The sequence below is a fragment of the Patella vulgata genome, chromosome 6 (assembly GCF_932274485.2).
Source record: "Patella vulgata chromosome 6, xgPatVulg1.2, whole genome shotgun sequence".
Classification (NCBI taxonomy): domain Eukaryota; kingdom Metazoa; phylum Mollusca; class Gastropoda; family Patellidae; genus Patella; species Patella vulgata.
In genome coordinates this window covers 48,082,844-48,096,891 of record NC_065884.2, presented here as the reverse complement: position 1 = coordinate 48,096,891, position 14,048 = coordinate 48,082,844, and the positions used below count along the sequence as shown (strand labels likewise).

At 37.0% G+C, this 14,048-nt stretch overlaps 1 protein-coding gene across 1 annotated transcript; it reads right to left on the bottom strand.

Annotated features, from left to right (window-relative positions):
* Window positions 1-6,105: 6,105 nt before the first annotated feature.
* Window positions 6,106-7,759, bottom strand: LOC126824356 (potassium voltage-gated channel protein Shaw-like). Its single transcript, XM_050553568.1, has 2 exons — window positions 7,214-7,759; window positions 6,106-7,068 (listed from the first exon to the last, which is right to left on the bottom strand). Exons 1-2 carry the CDS (start codon window positions 7,757-7,759, stop codon window positions 6,106-6,108), a joined length of 1,509 nt encoding a protein of 502 aa, XP_050409525.1.
* Between the last annotated feature and the right edge of the window lie 6,289 nt (window positions 7,760-14,048).

The window sequence follows — 14,048 nt, the reverse complement described above, 5'->3', positions numbered from 1 at the left end:
TAGCTATGTCTGTAACAGATACGGCGTCTCTAGATACGATTTATATAATATAAAAGGAAATAAACTTTTAAACATAATAAATAAATGGGATAATACCAATGTAAATCAGTCTGATCTCAAAAGAGCTGGTCAAATTGTAGATATGATAAATATGCGTGAGTCGCACGAAATTTACTCACATAAAAAAGATCTTAATGAAATAATTACTTACTTATGCCTTGACTAAATGTATTTATATATATTGTAAATATTGTAAAGAAGTGTACACTAATGTACGAATAAATGTGAAATAAAATAAACAATATCATCCAAAGTCTTCCACATCGAAAACACGATTATTTGTCAATTTAAATCAACATTGATGTTGTGATCTTACCTGGAAAAGATGGACTTCCGATATCCAATATTCAAGACAAAATAAACATTTTAAAATTGGTACACGAATCATGTACCATAATGCGTTTCAGCGCCATTTGTAACAAAGGACACGAAGAACGAGGCTAGACATATTCCACAAGTCATGTCAAACAGTGACCTCATATTCTTATCTGGAGAGCATGCGCAATAAATACTATCGGTGTAGACTCGAATAATCAGACGCTAGAGATTTCCATTCGATAGAGACTTCTGGCGTATGTCGCCGAACATAACTGTTTTGAAATTAGAGTAAAAACGGAAACGACTGAATTTAAATCAGTTTTTATACATTCATATTACATTATTATATGCGTTGCGACCCATTTGTGGCGGTTTCTAGGTCCTAAATATTAGCGATTTAGCTCCTTTAATACCTACTATACTGGAATAGTTTGTAGGCCTACCGCGTATTGTTGCAATCGTGTTAAAAGATGGATATTAAATTAGAGGTGGTGTTTGGGATGTAATTTAAAATTTCCATTTGTTGTAACGATCGTGTTTATATACTTACTGAAATGGTAATTCCTTTGAACATTCCGTTACAACAGATTGCCTTGAATCCCTATCGTTAAATTATAATAGCTTGTATAGTCCGATTCGGTTTGTTACAAAATTCCCATCCGTCGGCGGTTGGGTAGAAATCGTGGAATAAGCTTTATTTCGAAGATTTTGATGTTAATGACAAAAACCAAACTTGACATTTTTTTCTGAGTAGGTCTTCGTAGTATGGGATGCCATTACTTGGGGTGCAGCCATTTTGCAATAATATTCAAACATATTTTTTGTTTTCATCTTATTTATAATGTTATCGACATATCAACTGTTATTTGGCACTGTAGGTCTATTAATACTGGTCATGACTATATTTCAGAATTTTTCCCAAGATGACGACGCCTTTGAAGAATGTTTTATCATACAAAGCTTTCAAAGTCTGAAGCTGTTTTTCTTTATCCGATTTTCTTTAAACAATGACAACTTTACACTGAAAATTCTACACACTCTTCGAACGACGCAATTTTGAGAACTTATTTCTAAAAGCGGCAAGTTTTCATAATAAGTAAACCGTTGCCGCATCGCAATTGTATAGGTGTAGGTTCATGTCACCATCATATACCACTGGAGATACCCAGGATGATTTTCTTTGATATCATGCATTTTCTTGAAAACATTAAATACAACAATGTATGATAAATTTTCTTTTGTAACCTGGAAGCTGTATGTTTATTTACAGTATGTTTTATAATATAAATATATTTTCTTATACACGTAGGTTCTTGTATTTATATGCAATACACAACACATTAAACTATTAATATATTCAATTTATTATATTGTTTATAAAGTCCAATCAATAATCATTTCTGTGTTGAATATTTAATTATGAATTTACTTACTAATTTTGACAGAATAACAGTTTAGGACCGCACAGAATCAAAATATCCGTTACCAAAAACATGTTACTTCAATAATTTGAACAATCCGACTTGTCCCGCTTGTGTGAACTGTACACATATGAAAACAAGAGCACTGCTAACGCTGCAATATACATCGACATTCTTGCTTTGATTGATATGGTACTTTTTAAAATGAAGAGAATGAAATATGAAATGGCTGCAATGACTGTAATATGACAAGAGACAAAGAAGGCTAGGCGTTGGGTTTGTTTTGCCAAATTTACAGATTAAATATTAACAAACAAAAGTGGGCGTGATACCCCGATCCCCTGGGGGTAGGGGCCTGCACCAGAATAAATGGTTGCTGTCTTCACGGTATAGGAATAAATATGCAAAGTTTCAAGATGACCCATTCCGAAATGCATCCTGTGAACGATAAATGCAAAAATTGGGCTTGGTTCTGCCCCTCGGGGTTGGAAATGGAACAATATAAATATTATTATTATTACAGTATATTTATAATAATGACATAAATGATGATCATGTTATATGTTAATAAAACATAAATTTCTGGGACTGTCCATCTCTAAATAAGCGTATTATGATGCCCTTGGACAACTATTTTGATTTGTAGAGAGTTGGATGGGGTGGATGCATGCGTGCGTGTATGGAAGAGGGGAGGGGGGGGGGGTAAAATTAGCGGGAAATGGGTTTATGTTGATATAAATGACGATTTTCTTAGAGCTTGGTAGAAACATCTCTAATTATGTGTATAAGGTTCCCGTTGTGTGGGATGGGAGGAGGTGCAGAATTGACCTGAAAAGTAGCTTCTCGTTAGCGTTTTCGTTCAGTACCAATTCCGTCATTCAAAATATTAAATTACTAGCAGGATACCCGGCTTCGCTCGGGGGTCATAACTCCGAAACCGGAAGTGGTAGACTAACGCCACCTGGCCTATGTTACTCCCCGGTCCGAGCTACCCCTATACCCCAAATTTCAGACTCGGGGCAGACCTAGTGCAGCCGCCAACCCCGAACAGACCGGCTTCGCTAGGGGGTCATAACTCCGAAACCGGAAGTGGTAGACTAACGCCACCTGGCCTATGTTACTCCCCTGTCCGAGCTACCCCTATACCCCAAATTTCAGACTCGGAGCAGATCTAGTGTAGCCGCCAACCCCGAACAGACAGACAGACAGACAGACAGACAAACGACAGTCACAAATATATACATGTATATAGATAGATAGATAATCGTAATTTTCAAGCGATCTGGAAATGTAAATAAAAACAAGAGGCATGTTTAGATATTAGTTTATTCTTATAGTCTTTATCAGACGATTCAAAATCAAAAACTGGTCTAGAAAAACTTGGTTTCATAAATTCACAGCTCGGGTGGCTATTCCTCCCCTTTAGCCACCGGACTAATTTGCGTGTGGGACTGTGTCTCCTGGAGGAAGTTAACCCCAACGCATATGACGATATGATAATTTCACAGGTTGATGGTTGTAAATTACTTGCAGGTCGGGGTTTTGGCCTAAATTAATCGATTTATGAGATATATTATTTGACAAAGATTATATTCAGATATGCCACCAAATCGCATATTTAAGGTTCATTTTTCAAATTTTTCCAGGGGGAGAGCCCCCGAACCCCCTGTCCAGGCTCCGCCTTCAGTAAAAGGGGCCTCTTAATTAGCTGAATCTTAATTAGCTATAGGGTTAGCTAGCTTATACTTCATTCTTTTTCTAAGGGTTAATCTATTTTTGTATTTATGGACGATCTCGTTTGGCAAGGCAGTGGCGGACGCAGGTTACTTGATTAGTTATGACCCGGGAGTCTTCCTCCAAGAAAATAATAGAAAATCGGAGTGTCAGCTATACACCAACGAACAAAAAAATCAAATTTACATGCGGTTTCAAACCAAAACAATACTTAATGAATTATTATACTGTTATTTAGAGGCGTAACCCTGATCCGCCACTGTGGCAAGGCTGGATAATAATACCGTGAATTGTAATGATATTGAAACATGAACACTTTCTTCATATAATGATTTGAACCCGAGATTACATTATTAAAGTGGATAGTGTATTAACATCAACAGTTAGTTTCCGATACGCGTTTCGCAGCGACCCGGACTAATTTCACCAACTGGTAGCTAAGACGGGATTCATCCCTAGATTGCCATATTATACAGGGTTTAGACGACGTATCACACATCAACATCGGTTATTGACGAGGGAAATAGAGATCTACGCCTTCCTGTAAACGATGATGAACCTGAAAATACATTTCATACATATATTGTCCATTAAAAGTCATTCAAAAACTGAAAATATTTAAAGCATGTTGCGAAATATTTTCAAATAGCAAATAAAAGTAAGACAGTGTTTTATGTTATGTCATCACCGTGCGAACTTGATTAAATGTCACTTTGGCGCTACAATATTGTCCAGGGTATAGCCGTACATGGACTGGCCCCATATACAGGAGAGTATAGTTTTGGATGATTTAAGACACAATTTGTCAGTGCTATGAGGCATTTCAGCATAAATCGTTCTATCCTAAAGTGTAATTTTTGGTCAAATTTCGTCGAAAAATTGAATGACTTCCAAATAATACACAGTCCCTTAGAAACGGACTTCTGAGAAATAGTGTAATTTGTTTACGTTGGAAAAGGTAATAAAAGAATTAAAGCAGTCAAATGAGAAAATACAGGGTAAAGCCACCTAATACATGAACATAGCACGATGAATATAGATAGGTGGCAGGCAGCACTGAAGAACAAGCTGCTTGGTTTAAACTCCATCCGAGTACACATTAAAGATTCCAAATACATATACATAATTAAATAAAATAAATTACTTCGTCTTTGATAACTGGTAGATATTCCATTGCTGATGGAGTTGCGACCAATACGATTTGATTTTTTCACGATTTGAAAATCTGGGCTTATTGACGATCTGGCAATTTCGTCTGTAAAAATAACACTTATTCCCCCACCGTACTTGCTGTTGGTTTCTACTGAAATGGAAACACAATCTATTAATCTGATAAATTCACAAAGCAGACAAACATATTGGAAGAACGGTCAAAGAGATACGCAACCACCATTTTACCCTCCAAGTCAACCGCACGTGCAATCTGATTAAAATACAAGATCTATATTTCGTTTCGTTTTTTTATACTTTCGATGTCCTACACTACATGAAGATCTGACAAGTTATAGCCATGGGTCACGTCAGGGGTCAAAAGACCGACTTATGACCTATGACGTCAGACATTTGATTAACCAATCAGCATTGATGTTACTAGTGGATTACCCACAGTTCCGTGCAAAACACGCCTAAAGCTCGTCGTAACAGACCGTTTTATTGGCTTATCCCTGACACCATTCAGAACATGAGTTAAATAACAACTCTTCCAGATCCAAGTGTAGTAAAAACAAGTAAAACGAAATTTTGAACTATAAAAACGAAACGAAATAGGATCTGTGTTTTAACCAGATTGACCGCACGTGACGAACAAAGTTCAATTACATCTAATTAACCTCGGCTGTTTGGCAAAACTAGACTGCTAACAAAATTCCCCGTAGGTGCAGAAATACTGATATACACAAATACTTAGTCTAACGTTACCATATCAGTCGTCCTGTGACATTCAATTGATGCTTAAAGTCAAGTATAAAATGAAATCAAACGTAATAAATAGAACTTAAAAGTTTTTTTTAGCTACCATCTGAATTTCAAATTATGTTGTTTTTTGTCGATGAAGATTCAGTTCATTACTGTCTATTTTGTGAACAACATTATTGTTCATTCCGTTTGGAAACATAATTCAGTCTCATTTGCCATAGCGAACTCCTGGTGCTACGTATAATTAATTTTAGACGTGAAACGGTCCTGAATCTACTTCTGCCTTACGATATGCGTCAGTCAACCATTTTTTGGTGAATCAGCGTGAGCATTTCACACAAGAAGTTGCCATCACGTAATGCTTGAAAGACAATTTTTGAGAATAAAAAACGCCAAAACCTTTTTGAAAGGAATTGGCGATCATGATATAGCTAAACCGGGGCGCGATCACACGGGCCTTCTCTCGTAGTGCACTATCGATAAAACACAGGGAGGTTCGTTGTACAGTGAAAAAAAAAGAAACCCAGTTTAGTTTTAAAAGGTCGTCAAATCTTTTTGGGGCAGATTTGTTGCTTGGGGCAAAGGCATCTGCCTACACCGCCTATAGGGTAACCCGTTCCTGATTAACCTTGTATACCAGAACCTATATTACTGTTAACTATGAAACGAACGAGATATACTTACCCAGATTTTTAACATTTTCCTCACTTCTAAGAACACTGTCAGTGCTCGATTTCCTGTTATCATCGGGGTAGTTGACTTCACCAGCTGTACTAAAGACGTCTTGTATTGATGTCGATCTTTGTTGTTTCAATTCGTCAGCAGCACCAACCATAATATTTTTCGTCTTTTTGGGTAGTTTAATTCTGGCTTGCGCATGAGAATAATATAAAGTAAAGTTGTTGACTATCACAGGTACTGGCAGCGCCAGCATTAGTAGACCACAAAGAGCACAAACAGCGCCAATAATGTAACCTAACACTGTCCTAGGATAAATGTCACCGTATCCTAGAGTTGTCATAGTAACGACAGCCCACCAAAATCCCCGTGGTATGTTCCTAAAATCATTGTGTATATTTTCATCTACCTGTTCGGCGTAATAGATAAGGCAAGCAAAGATAAGCACCCCGATAGCTAAAACTAATATCAGAAGCATCAACTCCTTTGCACTGGCTTTTATAGTTTGTGCTAATATCTTCAATCCACTAAAATGCCGAGTTAATTTTAAAATCCGAAATATGCGCACCAATCTGAGAGCATTAAGATAATACAGTCCAGTTGAATCCTCTAAAGCTGGGTCGAAATGAACAACAATTATCTTGGAGTAAAAGGGTATGATGGAGAAGAAATCCACCCAATTCAGTGCTTGCTTCACATAATTCAATTTACTAGGACAAAAAATAAATCTAGCAATTATTTCACATGAAAAATACGCAATGCAAGTATATTCTACAACATCAAGAAAAAGATAGGGTCTTGTTAATTGTTGTGTCTCCAAGACGGTGGTTTTTTCAGTAATAGTCCTATTCGGATTCTTGAGAACGCGGAACTGCAAATGCGTCTCCAAGCAAAAAGCCCCGATAGAAAAAAGAACAAAAACTAAAGATATGATGGCCACAACCTGAAATAGTCAATAAAATGACACATTTAGCAAAGAAAGGATGAGTTAGCATTGTGATAATGCTGTACGGATAGATTTAAAATAGTATCTTTAGGATCAAATTTACCATCAATAAGCTGTATTTAAATACTAAACGCCGACCTACCTTAGCAGCTTTACTAGAATTAGGTTCCTCGAGAAGATTCCATATTTTAGGTTTCCACCTTACCCATATACTCTTCTCGCTCAATTTTACTTCTTCAACTATTCCAAAGCGCATAGCTATTTCTTCACTGATTTCAGTATCATCATCAGCCCCGTCTGTAAAATCAACTCCATCAAACTTTGCTAAAGTTTCTTGAGCATCTCTGTGCGCACGATAGGTGCTCCAGCAACAGGGCTCAATCTGCTTTTCATCAATTCCCCAAAATGCTAACTCTTCTTCAAACATCGGTCCACATACATCTGTAGGTGCATGTAGTTTGCCGATTCGGTAATAGTTGAGAATCATGTTGAAGACTCCTGGGTGTCTATCAAAGTAATATTCGCCCTTAACATTATCACAGTCCGGAGTTTGAACTGTTGTTTCTGTTATCCATGAAAGTCTGGTATCTGGAATGTTCTTTAAGGTACTGCGATACGTTTCAAAACGGGTACCACCAACATTGATGACAACTCGGTTGTTCATTTGTTTGTTTGGAACAAGCGACATTTTCTGCATCATTATTTTCCGAAGTTTTATTTGGTTACCATCCCTCCCTTTATCATCTCTCAAACACGCTATTCTTTGGGAATCACAACTTTCTATTCTTCCGAGGTTTTTTTTACGGTGGAAATAAATCGAAGATTTTATTCAACAAAATAGATGGTATCTTCTAAAACTGCAACTATCTATTATGTAGTTATGACGACCTTATCATTATCAATTTAGCGATTAGAAACATTAATAAACTACCTTTCAAGTGACGTTTGGTGAAGAATCTTGACGCTGGAATCTTAAGAGAAACGGACAGGTGGTTCTACGTTATTTAACATGTGTATAGATTTTCGATCGGTATATATTTATTTTAGGATTATCAAACGATATCTAGCCTTCAATACCAATTACATTAGCTGTGACAGAAATATGTTCTGAAAAGAGAGAATAAATCCAATACACAACATCATTTAAAGTTCTGTAGAATATAGTGGAATTTAATTAACGTGCATCGATAGAATTTTTTTATTCTTTAGAATTATAACGGTCACGCTTTTATCCTTGCCCCGTGCCACTATAAGCAGTTTTAAAGGGGGGAAATACAATTAACTCTCAGTTTCTGAGTGTGCTTTTTTTTGTTCCGTGCTATTTTCGTGTATTGATAACATATCTATAAATGCTGAAGTTTAAGAAAGGTTTCATTACATCACACCAAAAACAAGAGCACGCGATATGATTATTATGGTGTTCTATTTCGGCCACTCCACTATTCGCCTTTTTTCAATGTTAAGCTACAGAGAAAAAAAAAGAAGCGACGTCAACTTTTTAATAAGACGCCGCCCTCCACGTCGCGTCGCTTTTTCTGAATGGATTTTGTTTATAGTTTTGAAATGCTCATGTAACGGGAGAATTCATTTGCAGTTTATTTGGTATTTATCTTCAATACAGTAATTTATATTGGACACAAGGAACTGCCAATAATATCCTTTATATAACCTTTTCTATAATATCCAGATTATATGTTATATTTTAAATCTCTGTTCTAAACTTAAAATTTTAAACTCTAGTGTGAATGAGCGCTCTCGTGCTTTCTGCTTTGATTTTCTTAATTGTTGAACTTGAAGCAGTGGTGTGTTTAATTATAGTGTTGATTACAATTTCTGGTAAGTCCTCCTTCCTCTTCCGACACAAGGCTTGATCAACTTTTGACAAAGCACCCGCTATGACGTTTGTTTTACCTGGTATGTACTCAACCTTTAAGGCCCGGTCCCACTGCACTTATGGAAGCAAAGAGGATGTAAAACGGGGGAAAAAACGTGCCCTCCGTTTGAAAACGCAATGCATCCGTTGTGTACTCATTGCATACGTGTTTCATACGCTCTATCCATCGAGCATCCGTTCACTTTGATTTCATCCGCGCAAAAAGTTTTGAGCTGCACAAAACTTTTATAACGGATGAACTTTCTGCCGTGTACAATGTAAATGCGCGACATATACGAGCACCAAACGTTCCATGTCCGTTATCATCCGTTAAACGTCACTGTATCCTCTGGGCATCCTCGCAAGTCATATCTGCTCCAGCTGAAAACGGAAAGAGGGAGGAAAGATAAGGTACATGGAACGTCTATACATCGTTAGTAGCACGGAAATAGAAAGGATGTAAGCGTATGCATCTCGTATATAAAGTTTCCAAAACGGACAAAGCGTTTGTATCTGGGATGTATCTGGTATATTGAAGGATGTCTGGAGTTTGCCTAACCCCTTCGGAGTGTCATCCACTTCCATCCGCTTTCATCCGCTAGGCTTCCGATGAACACCCATTTAACATCCCCGCTACATACTTCCCACGTTCGTTCTTTTCCGTTCTGTTTTCGCATATTTTCGTCAATACTGTCCATTTCTGGAGCGGATGAAAACGGATGGAGCCAACTCCGAAAGTTTGCTCGTCCGCTGTGTCCTTTTTGCATACGTTTTGTGTCCATCGGCCACTGGGACCGGGCCTTTTCAATCATACTTAGTTGTCCGTAATAGAAGTCGCTGTAGTCGTGGACTGGACTTGCTCATTTGTTCACGAAATATTGATTTAAGAGGCTTATGATCAGTCTGAAAAAAGTACAGGTTTTCCACATATAAAATAGCATCCTCGGTAGCCCCAGTGCTCTCATTCCGTTATACTCCACTATACCCTGGGTTAATCCATAGGGTTTCCACGATTCCAAATTATCTGAACTGGCCTTGAGTGTAGCTAAAGTCTGCGAACCAATCAAAAAATAGTTTATAAACCAGCCGTTCTCGTTCGTTTTATAAGGGTAGATAACCATATTCATGTCCATTTACTGAATGATTTATGTAAATTTTGTATATATTTCTAATTCATTAAAGATACATTATGGGAGATTAGATAAAGAGCTGACAGTTTTCACTATAATAGTTAAAAACTAGATAATATAAAGGGAATTTGCTGAAATTTCAATCAAATTGATTCACTTTGAACCGAGAATTTAGGGATAGAATTTTTGGCCTAGCCTCGATCATCATTACTAATGTCGGTACGATAAAAACATAGTCTCGATTATCCATTTTTTAAATTTAATTATCAATGAGCGTTGTGTAGCAGATAGGATTCTAATCCAGTAAACATCGCAGGTTAGCGTTTACATCGAGAGTTGATTATGGTCTGGATTAGTTAATTAATGTCTAATTTATAATTTAGTGGAGTAAGCTCCAGACCACTGCTAATAGACCTCTTTCGATATTGCTGTGTCGCTGTTCTGTCTCGGTAAGTGAAATTGATTTGTAGCACATGGGTCTAGAATCTTGTAAGATGATACAACCCAGGTCTCTTGTGCTTGCATCACATTGGATGAAATTCTCTTTCTTTGGATCGTTGTAGGCTGGTGTGGACAAATTTTAAACTATTTCTGTCTTAATATCGCCGAAAGCTTTCTCATGTCAGGATACCATTGAAAAACTGAGTTCTTTTTGAATAAATCTGAGAGATGCTGAAATCGTGTTTATTATTTTGGACTGAAACGATTGAGGAAGTTTACTATAACAAGAACAAGAAACGAGTAGTGTAAGTCTTCTTTTGAACGTTGTGCTCTCATGTTGAATATACCATCTATTTTCTCAGGGTCAGGCTTTAATCCATCAGGAGTCCAGATATGACCAAAGAATTTTGTTTCTGCAACTTTTAGCTGAAACTTATCTCGATTAAATCTAATGCTCATTTCTCTGACTCTCTTCAGAATATTATGTAGATTTCTGTCATGATCTACTTCATTTTCACCGAACACAAATATATCGTCAGCTATACCAGAAACACCTTTAAGATCACCAAAGAATTCGTCCATGTTTCGTTGAAAAATATCCGGACTCAAAACCAATCCAAAGGATAGCCTGTTGAACTTGAACCTGGCAAATAGTGTAGAGAAGATAGTTAAATATGGCAATTATGTGGAACTAACTTCTCAGATATATTCTTGAATAGAATATCAGCCTCGGCTCCTGTGTCGACTTGGAACTGTACACCTGTATGCTGTTTATATGTACGTTTAGTTCTTACAGGAAAGTTTATCAGGCATTTGTCTTGAGAATTGTTGTGTTGGACAATCTGACTAGGATTGCCTTCATCTGGTTTGTTATCGACTGAACCAATAAATAGTTTATCTCACCAAAATCTTCTATTTCTACTGTATTAATACCAGCGTATTGTTGTTGGCTGGGCATTATCTTCTTGTATGAGCCTGTTAACCACAATATCTGAAGGAATTCCTACTTCCCTGTCTTGAATAGGGTTGGGGAGTATTTGGCATCTTAGATGATGAACCTCTGTAGGATGAAAATTGTGGCTTAATGTGGTGTGATTTTTCTCTGCTGTTGTTGAAATCGTTGATTTGGACCTTGATATGAACCTTGGTATGACCTATTGTTATATATATGAACGGGTCTGGTCGCTAAAAGATTGCTGATTTTGGTTTTGAACAGCATACGGAATCACTGGCAGTAGTGACATGCATTTCCTTCATTTGGCTAGCCGTGTGCGGACATATAGTATAGCATCATCTTGAGTAAGCCGATTCCCTTTTGATATACGAGTGTGTCACGAACTTGTTCTTCAACAACGTCGTCAGGAAATCCACAATCTCTAACGGTAAGACGAATTTCGATAAGGAAATCTTCGAAGCTTTTAGATCCTTGTTCCATTTTTCGTAATCTATATCGACGAACCAGGAAATTAGCTTGGCGGGCATTTAGTAATTGAACTGGAATATACAGGTCACAATTCTATGGAATACAATTACTGATAATGACTAGAGAATCCTAGTCGAAACGTCGCTCAGTAATAAGCAGTTATTGTATTCCATAGAATTGTGACCTGTATATGTATAGCTGTATAGAAACTATTCAGTTGTTTTTTCGGGCAACTAGTTTCATTATGCGAAACAATCTGTGTTAAACGAAATCGGGGAGATTTCGATTTGACAGGCTTCGAAGTGTTTTGGTTCTGTTATGCAAGATCTTTTTCGACGTTCCAAAGTAAATGTACGGTGCTAAGACCACCTTAAGATAAGTTTTAAATGTTCCTATTATTAATTAGAACAGGTTTCGCTTTAGTTTTTATATTTTACGCTAACATTTTATTGCTTTAAATCTTCCTAATGCAAAACGGAAAATTTGACCTTTCACCTCCGAAGTCAGAATGAACAAAGGTGAATTTAGCAAGTTTACATTATTTTTATTGAAAGAGTGATTACTTTTCAGGATGTTTTCATGATACAAGAATGGCTGCGCATTCACTTTCAGTGCGAATGACCCCATTTGACCGTTGACCCCGAATATCTCGAAAACGCCCCAAAGGCGGACTGATTACCGGTCGGCATCGTATTTTTCGCTAAATTTTACTTTAGAAAAGTTGGGTCTGGTTTTGTGCCCATTTGATACCCCACCCCCGGACTGAGCCTCCGGTCTATAGAGTTGGTAATAAGACTAGTTGAATTTTTTTGATTAAAGAGGGTTTAAAATAAGTATTTATTAAATTAACTTATACATGTACGTAAATTTTTTATGTTTAATGCCCCCCTCAGTCCCGAAATGACTTAGTTTGTTTCGAGTGGACATTAAACCCCATGGCACAGTGAGACACATGATATTATCATGTTACGGACACCCGTCGAAATGAAATACATATTGATCGTTTGTGGGGTGGGGGGGGGGTGGCTGTCAGTGTATAGACAGCGTAAATCTGGTTCCGATGCATGGCTTGGGAAACAATTCTGATCCAAAATAAAGTCTCCTCCCAGTTTACGACGGTCCCAAGGCTCTAAATGGCGGACGGTTGTCCCATACGCTTCTGTAATAATGCATTATTTATTAAGCTATTTAGGTTCCTTGTCTATTTGGTTCTCTCAAAATATAAATAGGTCTATATCCAAAGTTGTCCAATAATTTTTAATTGGCGCATAGTAGACATAGAAGGTGAATTTCGACTCAAAAGTATTTGAAGTAATTAATAAACAAAGATAAGACGAGGATACCCATTTAAAGACAATTGGTGTGCTATACGATTCTACTTATCAAAAGAAATAAATTCAAATTACTTTAATCTGGCATTTAACAAAATGAGACCTTGGTATAGTTGGTATAGTTACGTCCAAGAATTTTGATACTCAACGATACAGCCTTGTTTTTATGATGGTTCGGAGATTTATGAAACTTTTCACACGGATTTACTTTCTGAAACATTTAATATTATACATGTACTATACATTACTCGTAAACATAATTACTTACCGTTACAAAGATGAACAGTTTAGAAATATCCATACGTTGTAGGTATGATGCTTCTTTGTACATGTATCTGATTCAGCTTTCGAACAGTGTATAATGTAAGGAATGTTGGGAACGGAATTCATATGAACCTTCACAAAACTCTCATAAACTTCTGTGTTAGGACAAAACTGATAAAAACCAGGACATTTTCGTTATATATTTTCCCGGGCTATCAACTGTCACAATAGTCACTACAAATGCCGTGAAAGCGCCAGGCACTTTGTCAGGATTGTCGAACAAGATGGTCTGGGAACCCCAATGCGACATTTGAATGGCGGAAATAAAGGCGATCTCCGTAGCTTGTGTGTACTCTGTGACAGGGCCAGAATGATTTGTGCAAACGTATTTTTTTGAGCCTGTACCCCAGGTGCCTGAAACATCTTATGTAACATATGAAACTTCAAAATTATATTTATTTAAATAATCTCTTGTGAAATAAACGGTAATCTATAACACTAATGCCTCTTGGCGA

What these genes read in the sequence shown, in the direction of transcription:
- LOC126824356 (XM_050553568.1), bottom strand. Translation starts at nt 7,759, where the DNA reads ATGTCGCTTGTTCCAAACAAACAAATGAACAACCGAGTTGTCATCAAT. An exon ending in ATTCTAGTAAAGCTGCTAAG is followed by an intron (nt 7,069 to 7,213) that starts GTAGGTCGGCGT and finishes TGACTATTTCAG; the next exon opens with GTTGTGGCCATCATATCTTT.